Here is a 17,665-nt window from a genome sequence, read left to right as displayed (position 1 = left end):
CCTGGGGTTGCTGTATGCCAAAGAATGTATTTGCTAATGCAGATTAGTTGTATATGAATGTAATTTTAAGGAGACAGCGTTACAGCAACGTCAGTGATCAAAGTTTATAGCAGCATCTCTTTGGTTCATCGTCTTGCACAAGGACACTTCAGTGGGGCTGATGCTGTTATCTGGATTATCTGGACAATGACATCTGATCAATGGGTCTTTGCATTTACGCCTGGTATTAAAATGCGTTCTCGTTTTCTCATCTGTACCCGCATTGTGATCAGATTCAATATGCAAATAAGCTAAGCGGAGCTGGCGGACTTGTCAACAACCATGGCACCTCCCAGGTCAAATGGACGTCATTCATTTCTACGTCACTGTTTGCGAGGGAAGACCTCCAGCTACTGCTACCACTTGGACTTGCTTTAGCTTACAGGAAGAGGAAGCTCTAGTTGACCTTTCTACTTACTGGGATGATTTTCTTATGAATGTGGTCACAATGTAAAGTGTGCATTTACACCTGGCTAAGATCCAATCAGAATGCAAGCCTGACCACCTCCAAATGTGGTCCGGCCAATCTGATTGCGTTCTGAGTGCATTTACACCTGCTTTAAAATGCTTTTCTTCCTTTTCCATATAATGTATCTGGATACAGATCACATTTTAACACCAGGTATAAACAGGGTAAGAATGAACTATCTACCAATTGAACAACCTTTATGGAGCAGGCAGGCACACCGTCCAACCTAGAACTGAGTCACCCAACCTGTCGTCTAAATCACTCGCTTGCTCTCTGACTTTGGAACACATTTGGCAGGTTTTGTTCCCAGTTTGAGTGAGTATTCAATAAATAACTGAACGAATGACCAAAGCAACATTGATTCTGTTTGACTCTTTATTTGAACATTTGAATCTCTTTTTAAAAACCACCTGCAATCTTTTCCCCCTCCTACTGTATCTAATCAACCTGTAGAGCAAACACACTGTACCTACGTAGGCAAGATTGTAAAAGCACTGAGGTGAGTCATTGTGTGTTAACTCAGTCCTCACCTCTCTCTCTTTTACACAAACACACACACACACACATACACCTTCAGCCTCACCCCATTATATCACTATGACAGCTGAGAGGCAGGGCCATAAAGACAGGTGGTCAAAGGTGGCCAAATAACTCTTAATGATCTGTTCCATCTCCTGAGCAGTTTCACTTTCCTCCTCTTTTATTTCAGCTCAGCTTGTTCCAGAGCAGCAGGAGTTGATTCATAAGACATCGACACAACATTAAGCCATCTATTTTAAAGCATATACAAATGACCTCATAACTTCTGCTGTTACATAATTACAGTAAAACATCTGATTGCCGAGATCTCGTTATTTAAGAGCCATATGTGGTGAAACAAATCATTACTTTAAGAGGTCACAAAGGCAGATAAGTTCAGAAGATCTTGTAGTCTTATGGTGTGAAAAGTAATATGAATGTGAATTAAACTTTAAAAAATGTATGACTAATTCCAGTAAGTGTAATGGGTTCAATAATGTCAGCTTATGGCTGCAACTATTTAATTATGGATTCATCTGCTGATTATTTTCTCAGTTTAATGGTTTGGTCCATAAAGTGTCAGAAAACAAGTGAAAAACGCCCAAGATGACGTCTTCAAATTTGTTTGTTTTGTCCAACCAACAGCCCAAAATCCCCAAATATTCAATTTATAATCATGTAAGATCAAGAAAATCCTCACAAGTTTAAAGAAGATGGAACTAGTGAATGTTTGGCAAATCTGCTTGGAAATTTACTTAAAGGAGACATATCATGAACATTTCCAGGTCCGTATTTTAGTTTGGTTAGTTAGCTGCCAACTTTTGAATAATCGCCAACTATTTTCATAAAATGTCCAAATTATCTGATTCAAAATTCTCAAATGTGAATATTGTCTGGTCTGTTTAGTCTTCCATGACAGTAAACTGAATATATTTGGGTTGTGGACAAAACAAGACATTTGAAGACGTCACCTTGGGCTTTGGGAACCAGTCTGAAACCTAAACCTTTACTGTCATATATGACAAAGAAATACAGCCAATTGTCACATCTGAGGAGTTGAAACCAGAGATTGAACATTTTTGCTTTAAAAATGACTGAAACAATCAATTATCAAAATACTTACCGAGTAATTAATTGACTAATCGTTTCAGGTCTAGATAACTCTGCACCAAAAGTGACACTATTAACCTAATGACAAGGACTGAGTGCAAGGATAAAACTCGCCAAGAAGTAGTTTCAGCACCTAAAAACAAAAAGTGTCGCTTTTTACAGTTCTGTGTGAGCTTTAGAGGTGTTGGTAGATGTATTTTTGAGGGAGACAGCCAGGCTAGCTGTTTCCCTCTGCTTCCAGTCTTTATGCTAAGCTAAGCTAATCGTCTACTGGCTACAAGCACAAAGACAGAGAGTGAGTTGAGCTTCTCATTTAACTCTCAGAAAGAAAGTGAATAAACATATTTCCAAAATGTTGAACTTTTTGTTTTACTTTCCTAAAATCTAATTTATGTTCATGACACTTTTCAAAACACAGTTGTGATAATGTTAAAGAATTGATCATAAGCTTAGTAGTAGCAAACGCAGTATCTTACTATAAGGTATCATGTCTTTGTGGTGACAGGCTGCCTTAAATCACGGGTGTGAAAGAGCGGTCGACCTTTAGAGAGGCAGGTGAGGTTACGGTAAGGTGAGGCTTTAAGACGGAGGCAGGTGCTCTCTGAGTTATCACCGGGTTTGTTTAATGGGTTGGCCTGTTGTAAAGTAGGTCATCAATTTTAAACTCTCAGCACACATTTACACACCTAGAAGCGTGTGTGAGCTGGTTTTATTTGTGTTACGTGAGCTGTGGCACTGAGGTCATGTATGATTTAGAGCTGACATTGTAGCATTTAGGTTACACTACATGGACTGTGGTTTCATGAGCTACTTTTAATGAGTTTTTCTTTAGGAACAGAACTGTAGTGGTATTAAGTATGTATTTAGTGAATGCAAATTATAGATGTGTATCGTATGAAAACCTTGGCTGAGCAGCAGATGTGAAGTCAAGTTTTTGTGCACTACATTTAATCTAAATATATGGTAGATTGATAAGAGGGCAACATACAGGAAGTTGCTTTTTAGATTAACTGCAGCTTGGTAAGATTAAAAACCTTCTTTATTGTATCCTCTTACAACAGAAGAAAAAAAATAAACCTCACTCACTCACTCCCTCCATCCATCCATTCACTCCCTTTGGAATCGAATGGAAAAGATGGTTTTGGAGCAGAAGCTGAGGCGTGGGTTGGAGGAGCAGAGCGCCAAACCTCAGCCACTGCCGACAAGCACGGCTCAGTCTCACAGGGGGAAGGAGTGGGAGGCGATGAGGGGAGTGAAGGGAGGGGGGGGGTGGTGGGGGGGTGAAGCAGGAAATGAGGCACAGGGGAGTTCTGCAAATCCAGCGGTGGTCAGAGAGGACATGGTTGGGACTGAGGCTCGAACAAGGTTCTCCTCTTTTGAACACAACTTTCTGTACACACCTGAACAAGCTGGTGTTTCATATTGTTTAAGTCACTTTTTTAACACATCTTCAGGGCTTTGTTCCTCCCGATATTTTTTATTTTTTCCCATACAGATATTTATTTGTTTGGACCATTTGTTACTTATGTACAGGTGGTAGACAAAATTATGTCGTCACCTCATCAGAGGTGCTTCAAGGAAACGGTTTAGCAGAGGTGCTAAGCCACAGAGATCCTGATGTGACAAATTTAGTAGATGATGGCCTAAAGTAAAGGTTCCCAAAACCAGGCTACAGACTGGCATCAGGCCTCAGACTATTTGCTACTGGGCCACAAGTAAATCAAACAAAGAAAAGAAGCTAAATAATTATTTAACTTTATAGGCTATTACAAGCTATTTTGTTGCAGTAATACCCTTGAACTTGGTGCAGCATTTATTGAGATTTTTTAGGGCGTTTTCAGACCTATAGTTCATTTGCTCTGCTGCGAATCAGTGGATTAGTTGTTAAACTTGTTGCATTTTCCCCTTGGTTCGGTTTCTTTTCACAGAGAAAAAAAATTAAGTGAACCAAAATGCATCACTAAAAGTCACGTGAGAGCGTCCACTCCACTCATTGCAGTGCAGGTGGTGCAGGAGTGAGAATGTAAATATAAGAAGAAGGTCCGATCTGCCCAAATACCAAGAATGACCTCGATTCATTCTCCGGCTAGCTGCTAGCAACTTAATTTCACTCATCCGTATCCCAATATGCAAAGTGCACCTGGCTCAAACTTGCAGAGTTGGGTTAGCACCTTTCAGCATTCAGCAGTACATGAAATCTGTGAGACGGCACAAACTCAGTGTCATTGAGAAGTCTATCTGCATTTCTTAAATTTAGTAATAGTTAATGCCTCCACTATAAAACGCTTTAAGCTTTGGTTTTGAGCACGGCTGCAAACAACGCTTCAAAAGAGGGACATAACTAGGTAACATGCAAATTACCAGTATCTGTCACCTACATACTTAGTACACTATGCTGTCAGGGTTTGAGTAACACAACTCCCTTGACATATCAACTAATTTGGCCTTTTTTTAAAGCAACGCACCTGCAATGTGGACATACAGTGAATGACGTGGCTCCTTTAGAGTTAGCTCATGTTTTTTTGAAAACATCAAACAAAGATTGCCAGATTTCTTCTACAGCTGACAACCTGACTTTCAGAGGACCCATTTTTTGTAACAGTGTTTGATTAACTTCAAGCACAGTCCAAGATCTTAAGTTTTTCCATTGGGTGTTAACATTATTTTGTCCAACCCCTGTACTGTATGTGACTCTCTGGGCTTGTAAAAATGTACAGTGCACCTGACTTTGCTGTGACTCACTGGAAACTCTTGTACGTCACAACCTATAGCTTCTAAACTGTGCTTTTCTATTCTGGTTCCTCAAAACAGTTCAGTGATATTTTTTGTCTCCAGGCCACCTCTCATTTCTTTCCTAGAACTACAAAAAGTCCAGTTCCCCTCAGCTCATTGAGCAGTGACCATACATCCTGCTGCCATGATCATTTCAGTGTTTCGGTCAGCGAAGACAAATTATAACACTGAGTACTAGAACTTGTAGTTCTAAGAATACACACTGGCAATTGATGTTTTGGAAAAAAAAGAAAAGCCTGTTTTTCAGCCACAGTGAAACTATGCGTGGTGGTGTAGCCTCCACCTGCTGCAACGGGGCACAGCAGTCTGGCCGTCAGAGCGGCCGGGTATCATTTCAATCTCATAAATCTGTTGGAGTCTAACAAAATGTTTGAGGAAACAAAAAGCCAAGAGGAGTACAAAGACCTGACACACTGAACCAGTAAAACACTAAGACACACACACACACACACACACACAGGCAAGCAGTGGCAGCAACCACAGCGCACCAGGAAAAACATATCCAGATGTTCTCCTCATAGGATCACCAACCCCCTCCTACACACACACACACACACACACACACACACACACTTGTGGGCCACACATGGGCTACATATTACAGAGGCTCGCTCTCCAACTTCTTTTCTCTTCTTTCTTTCTCATATACACACACACACACACACACGATCCTCACTGACATAATACACAATCACAACTGCCTAAACTCAACCTTCAGTGGGTGTTCAGACCAAAAGCAGCCCTGCGTTAAAAAGATGCAAGGGGCTGCATTAGTGGGAGCGTGTTGCTTCAGGTACAGAAATGATGAAATATGACCCAGGAAGTGCAGTTAGAGTAACAGATCTATGAGTTTTGGAGGCTTAGCAGACTAGAATTACACACTAGAATAATATGAGGAAGAATTGACCAACTTTGTAAAGTTATCACAGCGGCAATCATTAGACAGGTAAGCAGTACAAATTTGGTGTCCATGTTACAAAATAATCTAGAAACTGTTCTTACACACATATGATTGGCCATCACAGCTCCTTGCTGGATTACGTTGTGTTGCAGTCTAGCAAAATATCAGCCAGGTTAAACTTTTTTTTTTTGCCAGACGACGCTGAGTTCTCATGCTGGAGCCCCTCGCGTTGGCATTCGTGCTCCATCGAGAGAGTGGCCTCTTGAATGCTAGGGCTGCATTTTTTCACATGAGGGTCCAATGTAACCATAAGGCATTAATATACGTCTAAAACCTGTCCCTCGACACCTTTCTGATGTCAGAACAGGTGCCGGGGTAGTGTCTGACAATTTCTTTAACTTTCTGAAAAGAACAACCTGACATTCACATCACTAGCTCTCTTTGTCGTTCTTTACACAACTGCTTCTGTCACTTTTTGTGTGAACAACTGAGTGCAACACTATAAATACACTCCAGGAAAGAATGTCTGAACATATGCGCTGTTATCTTCATTTTTAAATGATCATCATGTGTCGTCCCTTTCTGTGACACGTAGCGTCAGTGTAGCTGAATGGAACAGCTACAAAAACATTGTTGGATGACACGTCACACAAACTAGTTAGTTTTGAGTGTACCTCTGCCTTTCCCCTACACTAAACCTCACCTTTTAAATTTACACTGAACCGAATTCTAACCTAAACCCTTAAACCAAGTCTTAACCCGCAAAACAGCTCTTTGAAGGTCCGGTCCCAAGACAAGGTCTAAAACTTGGTCCTCAGAAAGATACAAGATACGTACAAGAGCAAACACACACACACACACACACACACACACACAGACACACACACACAGAGTCAAGCCTTGCAGTTATTGAACCCACTCTTTCAGCCCCTCCTCTCTTCCACGAGCTCCTGGCAGGCCGTCTGGTTGAGGCCCATAGTAAAGGGAGCCGTTTTCTCTGGCATGAGTGTGACTCTGTGTGTGTGTGTGTGTGTGTGTGTGTGTCCTCAGGCCCCAGACAGGAAGGAAGAGAGTGGGCCCGGCAGCACAGCTCCAGAATTCCGGTTTTGTTTTTCTTCTTTTTCCATCAGTGCAGAGCTGAGTCTGAGCTGGGTCTTAAAGAAACAGTCGTTAATATTTTCCCCTCTTAATGACGCCACACTGTTCTCCGAGTCACTGAGACCTCCACAATAGGACTCAGTATGATTCATTAGTTTAGTATGTAAACATATTACCGTTTAAAAAAAATGTTTTAAAAAGTGAAATGAATGAATAGTTCTTTTATGGCTCTGATGAATCTGTTCCTAGAGAAATCACAGCGTGCGTCTGAGCGTAACCTCGGCCTCATTTTCATTGAAGCTTCTAAAAATAAAAGTACTGATCCAGCATCAGTGGTCAGGTTACGTAGATTACTCGGGGGGGTTGAAACATAAGGATTTTGGACACAAGCAGGGGAGGCATTTTTAGCTGCCACCCCCATGCTTTTGTAATAAATCATCGCTAAAAATCTGGCAAAGAAAGGGTTGAAAATGACTCGCCGTGAGCTGTGATGACACAGCTCACGGCTCATGATCTTAACGTCTCTGCTGAGGACAATAAACACAGGAAAGTCGTGATTTCTCGGGCAACTGCTCAAGCTCTGTGGACCAATCGGAGCAGGAAACACTCCCTTAAGAGTGACCGGTGACATCATTGCTTTTGGCAATGATTATGAAAACAAACTCTTTCTATCGCAAGTGATACACAAACAGTGCTTGGCCTTATGTAAGAGCGACCAGAGTCGATTTAATTTCAAGTCAGAGATAAGAGTAAAAATCATTTATTAAGAAAGTACACAATAACTTACTTTCGAAATGAAACTTTCACACACAGGATATAAAGGGACAGCACAAGATGTCTTATCTTTCAAACTGCAATAATTACAATCAGTCGTTCTGCACTCTAAGTAGAAATTTCAGCTTGGAAACCAATCCAGAAAGCACCATTATTCTAACTCAAAGGATACATTTGGCGTTATTTTAACATTTTTTCTTATCGTCAACAAATCCCATGAAAAGAGCAAAAAATCAACAATGTGTTATTCTGTCTTTCAAATACTTTGATTCCCTGTTCTGTCTGTGGCGCTCAGTCCAAGTCCATCCATTCCCACTGAAGATGATTTATCTCTAAAAATGAGTTCAAAATCAAAACACTTAAATTTTGCATTTGTTTGGGGACTATTTTCAGCTGTGAATGAGAACATTTGGTGAACTGGTGAGTATTTATGGCAGCAGACTAGAGACTGTATGTGGGACTGATTTAAAATAAACTACAGTGCAACAGTGTGGCTCAGTGATGGCTCAACTAATAGTTTCTGGACAACAGCGGATATCTATGGCACAGAGTAACAAGCTATATCAGGCCTTGAAACACAGGCATTACTTCATAAATTTATTGTTGGTTTTGTTTTCTTAATGAGATTTGTTGACAATAAGAAAAACTATAGAATATCACCAAAAACTCTCCCAATCTTACTGATATGAACATTGTTTCTTCATGTAAGACAGAATAAAGGCACTGTGTTTGTATGCAGTCACTGTTTACTTAGTTGATTCAAATTGTCTGTACTTACAGTAGATGAACAAAAACTTAATATCTGTGGATAACAAACCTAGTGAAGAAGGTCAAATTTGGGTCCCTAAGGTCCCTATTTAAATAAATGAGCCTCGTTCTCTAATTTAAAAAAAAAAAAAATTAATTTATGTGCTGGCTTGAGTGCAACTACAACGATAACTGTGCCCTGGGGAAGTTTTTTTATATGTATATGTGCCCTTTGATGAAAAAGAGTGATGCCATTCTGTGCAGGTCCTCACACATAAACATAAACTGAGATTAAAACAGCCAGACGTGCAGCGCATGGGCAACTCTGAAAGTCTCTTGCATGTGTCTATGGTTTTGTGTACACACACACACACACACACACACACACACACACACACACACCAACGGTCGGTGACTAGTAACATTAGGTCCTTCGTCAGCAGAAAAGAGACTGCGCTCTCAGCACTGTTGTAGAGGAACAACTTCTCTAATATTCAACTCCTTCACTTCTGATATCTGTGTGAAATAACCAGACATCTGCAGTAAGGCTCAGTGTGCATTTAAAGTCTAGTTGGGGGAAACGGTTCAGGATGCTACACGTGTGAATGTGCAACTGTTTGTACAAACATCACACGTTTGAAGTGTGATATAACAACAAAGAGACACTTTTTGGTGTGAACCCATTTCCCCCCTCCGCGCACACACCATAGCTCAACCTCTCTCTGATGCCGCCATCTTTAGGCCTCCTCTTTTCTCTGGAGAAGTAGACCGATCTCCATCTGGTTCTCCAAACACTCCTTAAGCTTGTCCTCTGTCAGTGTCAGCCGCTGCTCCAAGATCGAAACCGTCTGGATGGATACAGAAGAAAAGAGAAAGCGAGAGAGGAGGGAGGATTGAGGAGACAGAAGTGGAAATGAGTGAAGAGAGAAACAAGACGAGGAAAGAAAGGAGGAGGAAGGAGATGGATAAAAGAGAGAGAGAGCATGTTAGAGAGGGCTGTACAGCATCAGCCTGACAGTAATGACCATATAATGGCTGCGTTTGTGTGTGTGAAAGAGGCAGTTTGTGTGTGTACGAGACAGATGTTGTGCGTGCAAGACAATCCAGCTGATTATCGTAGAGAAATCTGCTGCCTGAGCCGAAAACACCAGAGTCTCTGTGTCTGGCACGCACTCTCTCTTGTTCTCTCTCACACACGGTTGCATAAACACACTTACATACGCAGAGAAAACAAGAAAGTCGCTTTCCGATACAGGACGGGCATGTGTGGGTAGTGAGATCACAGTGCGACATACTTTTCCTCTCAGCATCATCCAACAGTGACAGTATTGTGCATTTGAGCACTGTGTGATCTAAGCCTGTTTATCAGCGGACCCTCCAGGTGTGATTTCCAGGGGTGTCACTATTTGCATGAACAGATTACTGAGAATAGAAGCAGATTTTTTTTTTTATCTACTATCCCATCTGAGCTTCAGCAGCCACATCAACGCAATAATTAAATCAGCCTTTTATCGTCTCGACATTCATGTCCGGACATGAGACTTCTCATGCCTTCAAAGCTCTAACAATAACGACCAACGATTTTTCCGTCTTTACACTAGTGCTGCTGCTTCTTCAAAAATCACTTAACAGGCTTGGAAAAAAAATACATGTCTGTTTGAAGTATATAATCCCAGTAGGTTCCTTAGATGTTTAGGAAGCAGTCAGCTAGTAGTACCTACTCAAAACTAGAGTTTAAAACCAGGAACTGATATTCTGTTTCCAAGGAAATCTCTTGATCCCATTTACCAGAACAAAAACATGTGGGATCCGGGGATTTTTTTTTTTTTTTTTCTTCATTTCTAGTGCGTCTGTGTATTCACATAATAAAGAATATTATATGAACTGAAACAAGAAGCCTCCTCCAAACCTCATTAACACTTCCATGCAGCTCTCATAGATATAGTCTGATCTTTAATTACTGTTTTTATAGTCATGTAAAATGATCAATTTTTCCACCTGCAGCAGGTTCATCCGATAACTTTTAAAGCTAGAAATGGGAGTTTACAGTTCAGCTGTGTGGCAAAATATTGTTTAGATTTAGTGAATGAAGCAGACTGCAAAATCTGTAAATGACAACTATATATGAATGCGGGTTGCAGGCAGGAGTAGGTGAGTCAAACTACTGTGTCAGCACCTCATTTGTAATCTATGTAGAGGGATCTCACTGTTTGGACCCTTTTTCCTAGAAATATGTCCAAGAAATCATGTAAAAGCAGTTATATGATGTAAATACAGTCATCATACGCCATTAATATTCAGGTTATAATCTACTAAACTTAAAGGATAAGACTGGCAATTTTCTACAGCACCAGTAAAAGGTTTGGACACACTTTCTCATTCAACTGAACGTGAAGGTGTGTTCAAACTTTTGACTGGTGCTGTATATTTTCCTTATTGTCACCAAATCTCATGTATAGAACCAAACCAACAATGAACTGATTCTACTTACAAGTATTGTGTGTGTATCCAAAGCCTGATATATCTTATTCCTCTGTGCTGTAGACCTCTGTTATCCGTCCAAATACGATTAAAAACATGTCAATGAACCACAGCGCTGCACTGTGTGACATGTTCTTTTGTCACAGAAGAGTTTGGGTGTGTTAGTTTGTTTAGAAATGGCTCCAAAGACTAATAACAGCCAGCAGTTTGTGTAAGGCAGAGGCCACTGTGCTTACGTAGGAACGTGATTCTGTGGAGAGCTTTGCTAGGTTGTTGTGCTACATATCACAACCTCCTGACTTTCTGCTATATTGTAAATGTCTCAAATAACTTCAGTACAAAGATAAGTAGTGGCAGCAGCAGCGTTTGAGAGTGCAACGCATATATCAGATACAACAATCGAGCGGTGCAGTAGGGTGATTACAGGGTGGTGTTAAACAGTTTGAGCATCAAGTGCAGAAGGAAAACTTCAACTTCAACAAACAAACAAAAAAACATGGCAGGCTGAAACTGTATTTGTCTGGTTGTATTTGAAATTTTACTCCAATTTATTATATTTTTGTCTTTATTGTGTTTTAAATGTTTTCCTGATACACTTCTTTGCATAATGTACTGTACAGCTGTTTGAATGTCCTCTGTGTTTGAGAGGTGCAACATAGATAAACTTGCCTTGCCTTGCAATTAGATCCATGCAGCCAACATGAGACACAAGAATGGATCTGATATGTTGAATAATCAATATCTACTTGGCGTTTTGCTCTTTTCTTATAGTAAATCTATAAGGTGCCTGGGAACAAAAACAAAAATAAAAGTTGTGCAAACTCAAATTAAAATTGAAACTGAAAATGTAGCACAGACAGAGATGTTGAATGTCTGAATGCTGGAGCAGAAATGTTGTAATGATGACAAATTGAGTTCTGGGAAGCTGTATTAGGAAAACACGCTCTGTAAAAAGATGATAACAATTTGAAAAAGTTGTCTGGAATCACTAAAGAGGCGACAGTTCACACTGAATCTCTGACATAATTGTTTACCGCGCTAATGTTGCCTGGTGACAAACACAATCCCAGCTAGTGAGCAGTTTTGGATAGTAGTGCTTGGAAACAAAATTTGGTTAAGGGAAAGAACCATCAAACAGTAAACATGTCATCCCTTGAAAGATGATGCTCTCTTCATTTGGGTCAGTGAGTGAAAAATATGTCAACATGTCTTGACCTGTAATTGTATGTCCCTCCTTGTGCCAGCGAGTGCAATTTTGAAAATGCTACAAAGCAGCGCAGAGATGAATCACTCGTCCTGGTTTTATCAAAATATAACCAACTGTGTATGAGACATTACATGTGATGGATAAACAGACTTAACTCCAAAGTCTTCACCTTTTGTAAAGGTATAAATCATTTCATCGAAAAATAAGATGTTAGTTCAATTTATTAAAGATATAGGAAACTCAAAACCATCATATGATACACACAGGGTCTAATAAAAATATTAAGGATTTGAATTACATGGTACAGTTTGCTCTTATTTCATTTCTGTTCCAGGAATATATCTCTTTTATGATCATTGCTCTTTCATGGTCACATGATACAATCAGGGCAGTGAGTATAACATTGACTAAAGAAGACATGACGATTCTTGGGCAAAATACTGAACCCCAAATTGCTCCCGATGGCTGTGCTTTTTAGTCCAAAGCGCATTGGATTAAAAAGCGATATATCGTTTCTGATGAGCAGGTTGGCACCTTGCATAGCAGCCTCTGCCATCAGTGTATGAATGTGTGTGTGAATGGGTGAATATTGGCATGTGTTGTAAAGCACTTTGAGAGGTCGGAAGACTAGAAAAGCGCCATATAAATGCAGTCCATTTACCGTTTAGTCTCTCCTGTCTGTTTTCTAGATCAATACTACCCTGTTTATCTTACCAATCTGATATGGCTACCCAGTCCTCAGCCGTGCTATTGCTGTGTGTGTGTGTGAGATTCTGCACGTGTCCCCAGGCAGCAGCAACATTATACGGGCCTATAGTTTTCATCTGGAGTAGAAACCAAATCTTTATGCAACTAAAAATAGAGCGAGCTATTTTTCTTTTCTCTCCAGAACACATTATACTCTCCATCGCCCTGAGCATTACTGGCCTATGTTACAAAGTCTCATAGCTTTGGTATGACCCGCGCTACATCAGTCTGAAAGTCAAAGAAAGACAAACTGGTGCTGGTGATACATGGCAAATTCAATTATTCTGTTTAAATCTAGCTAACTGATTTATTAAGCTATTAAATATGCAACTAGTAAACTGACAAGTGAACAAACAAGACTAGGTCAAAACGTAGTATATGTCTGGGCTGTGTATGAAATGCTAGAGGGCTTTTAATTTGTACGACGCCTGGTTACAATCAGACATAGACATCACAGCAAGATATTCATTTTTATGTAAGTTTATTTATTTGAATAGAACTTTTCATACAGTAGTTGTACTCAAGGTGCCGTACACATAAGAAAAAAAAATACTTAAAATACATTGCACCAGATTTTGGGTGTAGACCATATGGTGCTGTTGTAAGAAGGGTTGAGTTAAAGGTGCAGTGTGTAGAATTCAGTGGCACCTAGCAAAACAGATATGGCAGAAATGGAATATAATATTCATAAGTATGTTTTAATTAGTGTATAATCACCTGAAAATAAGAATTGTTGTGTTTTCTTTACCTTAGAATGAGCCGTTTATATCTACATAGAGAGTGGGTCCTCCTCCACGAAGCCCGCCATGTTGCACCACCATTTTTCTACAGTAGCCCAGAACGGACAAACCAAACATTGGCTCTAGAGAGGGCCTTTTGCGTTTTTTGTGAGTTTCACGACCACTGTAGGTTCTCCTACATGCTTGGAAGGGGAAGGTGAGGGGAGGGGTATTCAGTTGGTTGAAATCTGCAACCTCATCAGTAGATGCCACTAAATTCTACACATTGGTCCTTTAAGTTTTAGGCTATTTTTTATGTTTTATATATTATTTCACTTACACACAACCCGAAAAATAGTTTTAATGCAGTAACTATCAAGTTAATCATTAATGCCAAGTGTAAATGACCCCAATAAAGTGTGTTTCATGTGTGTGAAGTTTGCATTTGTAAATGTATTTGTTATATTGCTTTTATTTTATTTACCAACATGGAATTGATTTATTTTGAAAAGACACTAGACGCATGTAGTACGCGGCTCTATTCTCATCTGAAAAAATATTAAAACTTAATAAAGTGAAGTATTAACAGTCCTACAGTGAAAATTACAACAGCTTAATCTCTACCATTGCTGCTTGCTGTTGGTTAGTGCGAAATGCATTCTGGGATACTTAGCTTTGGCGGTCAGTCAGTGACAGACTTTTGTGTGTGTAGGGCTGGTGCTGCTGTTGCGGTCCAGTCAAAAAAGAGGGGTAAGAAATAACAGACTCATGTTAGTGATTCAATAAAATCCATTATTATTGACAGATTGATAGAGTGAGTGATGTAGTGAACCAATATTAATGAACGGCAGGTGTGGAGAACCAGTACTGCTGTGGTTTGGGACCAACAGTGTTAATATTCATAACCAGATAAAAATCAATCCTATTGGCAGAAAGTCAATAAAAACCCAAACAGCCATAAGGTGTTAACATGCTAATGTTAGCCTGTTAGCATGCTATAACAGCATTAAGCTCAAAGGACAGGCTGAAAGGAGTTGGTCTTTAGTTTTGATCTTGTCATGAATTTAAGTTTTGGACAAGTGGAACTTTAGACGTGTAAATGCACAACTAAGTGGGTAACTCCTGTCTGAAAAGTGAAGCAAATACGGAAGTGTCTTAACCTGAAGACCTGAAGTCTATGGGAACTGACCCTACTTCTCCTTTGATTTATTACCTCAGTAAACACTTTCCTAATGTGTTTATGGTCTCAATCGCTAGTTTCAAGTCTTCTTCAATACAGCATGATGTTCATTTTGTAAATTATGGCCTCATTTAGTGTAAAATAGACGATAAAGCAGGGTATGCTTTAGGGTGTGGCTACCTTGTGATTGACAAGTTGCTACGACGGTGGTGCGTGAGGCACTGTAGTTGGACCCTGGTGAGCTCCTCCCCAGCTCCATGCTCACGTCCAAATATGTCACTTCTCATCACTTCTGGCTCCAAAAAAAGGTGAGAGTCAAAAAGCCAAACTCGAGGTTTCAAAGGGGAGTCCACAAACCAATGAGTGACGTCACGGTGGTGGTGGCTCTAAATTTCATGAGGACGATATATCAGTTTATATTAAAAAATTTAATCTCAACTGTTTTCAGCTTGGGGTGAATTCACATTTTGAACTGATTTTTGTTTGAAACATCATATAATTAGCAAGAATAATAAAAAAGACCTTCACCACCTGCAAGGCTATCATCATTATGCATAAAATACAGGTTATCCCACACAGCTATTGTCTGTCAAGCACCAGATGTTTCAACTAAGTAGAGAACATCCAGTTTAATAATCTGTTTCTGTTTCTTTACATCAGCCTGATATATACAGACTGCTGCTAGCTAGCGTAGCTACCTGTGCTTTCTGGAGGACAAACTATTTAATCACATCACTGTTAAATGACCTGTTAACTGAACACATCTTTGGTGTTTCTGTACTTCAAGTTTTTGTTATTGATCAGATGACATATACATCGTTACCAATATATCTGCAATAAGATAATATTGGCTAATATATTGTTCCTGCTTCTATTTTGCATATTTTTCACAAGTTGGCAAAATACTGGAAAACATTAACACCAAAATGCCAGATATACAAAAAAACAAGAAGCATTCTTTTCAGACCCAGGTAAAACTTTCACTTAAAATGCTCTCTCAATAGAAAAAGAAGTGTTTTTGCTGTACTCATTTGAACTTGTTAGAAAATTTTGTGCAAACTTACAATAGAGCCAAGTTTCTATATCACTCTAAATTAATTGAATTTTTTTCCTTCACTACAGCTCAGAGAGGAATTAGATGGAATGAACTAGATGAAAATTTCTTTCTTTTTTTTAATCCCACAGCTTTCCTAAAAACATACAACTCAGAGGCAGCTTTCTGTCCCTTAAAATCAGAAACACTGTGGTACAGAACTTGATTGGTGAGCAGTTTAGCGGCTTCTAAAAATCCAGAACCTACACTTAAATTACAGAAACTGATTCCATCTCTTCCGAGAAAAAAGCTGAGAGGGAATGTACAGGAACATGTTTCTTTCACTTTCTTCTAATGTTAAGCTGGAAAAGTCTGTCTGGCTGAGTATTCTGGTAGTTTGGGGGGAATTACAGGCTATGCATGGTTGTGTATTCTGCACTGCTGCACTCTTGATGGACACTAACAAATGTTGTGAAAAAAGGTTCATAAAACACTTTTTGCTACAGATTTTTCCTCATGAGCCACATCACAGAGAAAGTTCACAAATTCTTCTCTTGAACTGCAGCTTAATGGCCTATTACAGAGGAGCATCAACTAATTCAAGCTTGGATAATGTGAATTAGTAGATGAAATTGAGAGAGGGAGCGATACTTCATTCAAGATTCTGCTTAATTAAGAGGGGCACTGTGAAAGAAAGGGATAAGTGTGTGTGTACTGCAGGATGAGTGTTGAGTCAGATGATGAATCATAAGAGAGAAGGAGAGGAAAAAGAAAAGGGTATGGGGGTTGAAGACTGGGGAGGGGGCAGACAAGTGAAAAGCAGCTAACACAGCAAAGTGTGGCTTTGGAAGCTTCAGTCTAATGTTGAATAATTCATCATCTTCCCTCTCGGTCTCCTCGACTATTAGAGTTACAAAGAGCTGTAATAGTGAAAAATAATGCTGTGGAAAAGATGTATAACAGAGCAAGAATATAGTGCAGAAGTAAATAACGTCACATTGTCAGCCTAATCTCCAGGGGATGGAGGGCGGTAATTTGAGCTGCCATATTAGCCAAAGTTGAGCAGAAATTAGAACAAGAGCATTAGATGATTTCTAGTCACACCTTCCTGTCCTTTGTAAAACTATATGAGTGCATATTGGAGATAAACTGCAAGATACTATATATGTATATATGGTATATAGGGCTGCATTTAACATGCCTTACATGCAGAGCCTGTATTTTAGGGAATAACATGCAGTATAGGTTACACACACAGCCAAAAGTTTCAATCAATATTAAGTAAATCAGACTTAAGGTTTTAGACAGACTCTACATTTTTGTGCTTTAAAGACCCCTGTTTCTTCAACATTATATATTACTTAACTATTTAAGGTTCCAGGAGTCTGAATGAGTTATTTACTGGGTTATTTTTTTAACTCTCATTTACAAGCTGTGTATGTGACAGCAGTTGAGGTGCAGGTCACTGGTCCGCCAGCGTTAACATCTGTATGGGTGAAAAAGCATGTCGAAGCTTGCACGACTGTGCTATTTTCTGCATTTCTACTGGCTTTTACACGTCTACTTGTATGATTTACTCTGTGGATTCCTCATTTCAACATTTCGACCTAATTTTCTTTATTTGCAGCCTTTTTTTTGATGATTTTTAGTTGGAAACAGTCTCTTTGGGAAAACAGCTAATTAGATGCCTATTAAAGTATATATGTCCCCGGTGCAAATCTGGTCACGAAATCTTGTTGCAAGTTATACCCCTGTCTCTCTCCCCACATTTCCTGTCTCTATTTATTTTCACAATCTAAGTTACAGAAAATCTGAAAACATTTGCTGGACCATTACAAACATTACTGT

At 39.6% G+C, this 17,665-nt stretch overlaps 1 protein-coding gene across 2 annotated transcripts in view; it reads right to left on the bottom strand.

Moving 5' to 3' along the window:
- Window positions 1-7,673: 7,673 nt before the first annotated feature.
- poc1a (POC1 centriolar protein A) overlaps window positions 7,674-17,665 on the bottom strand; it is a 47,945-nt gene continuing 37,953 nt past the window's right edge. For both annotated transcript variants that reach the window (XM_067586909.1, XM_067586910.1), the window contains exon 11: window positions 7,674-9,298. In XM_067586909.1, the coding sequence (XP_067443010.1) occupies window positions 9,188-9,298 (111 nt within the window). In that variant the 3' untranslated portion in view covers window positions 7,674-9,187. The remainder of the gene's footprint in view (window positions 9,299-17,665) is intronic.

The sequence above is a fragment of the Thunnus thynnus genome, chromosome 4, assembly GCF_963924715.1.
Source record: "Thunnus thynnus chromosome 4, fThuThy2.1, whole genome shotgun sequence".
NCBI lineage: Eukaryota > Metazoa > Chordata > Actinopteri > Scombriformes > Scombridae > Thunnus > Thunnus thynnus.
The sequence above is the reverse complement of the archived record's forward strand: the minus strand, read 5'-3'. Positions and strand labels throughout refer to the sequence as shown.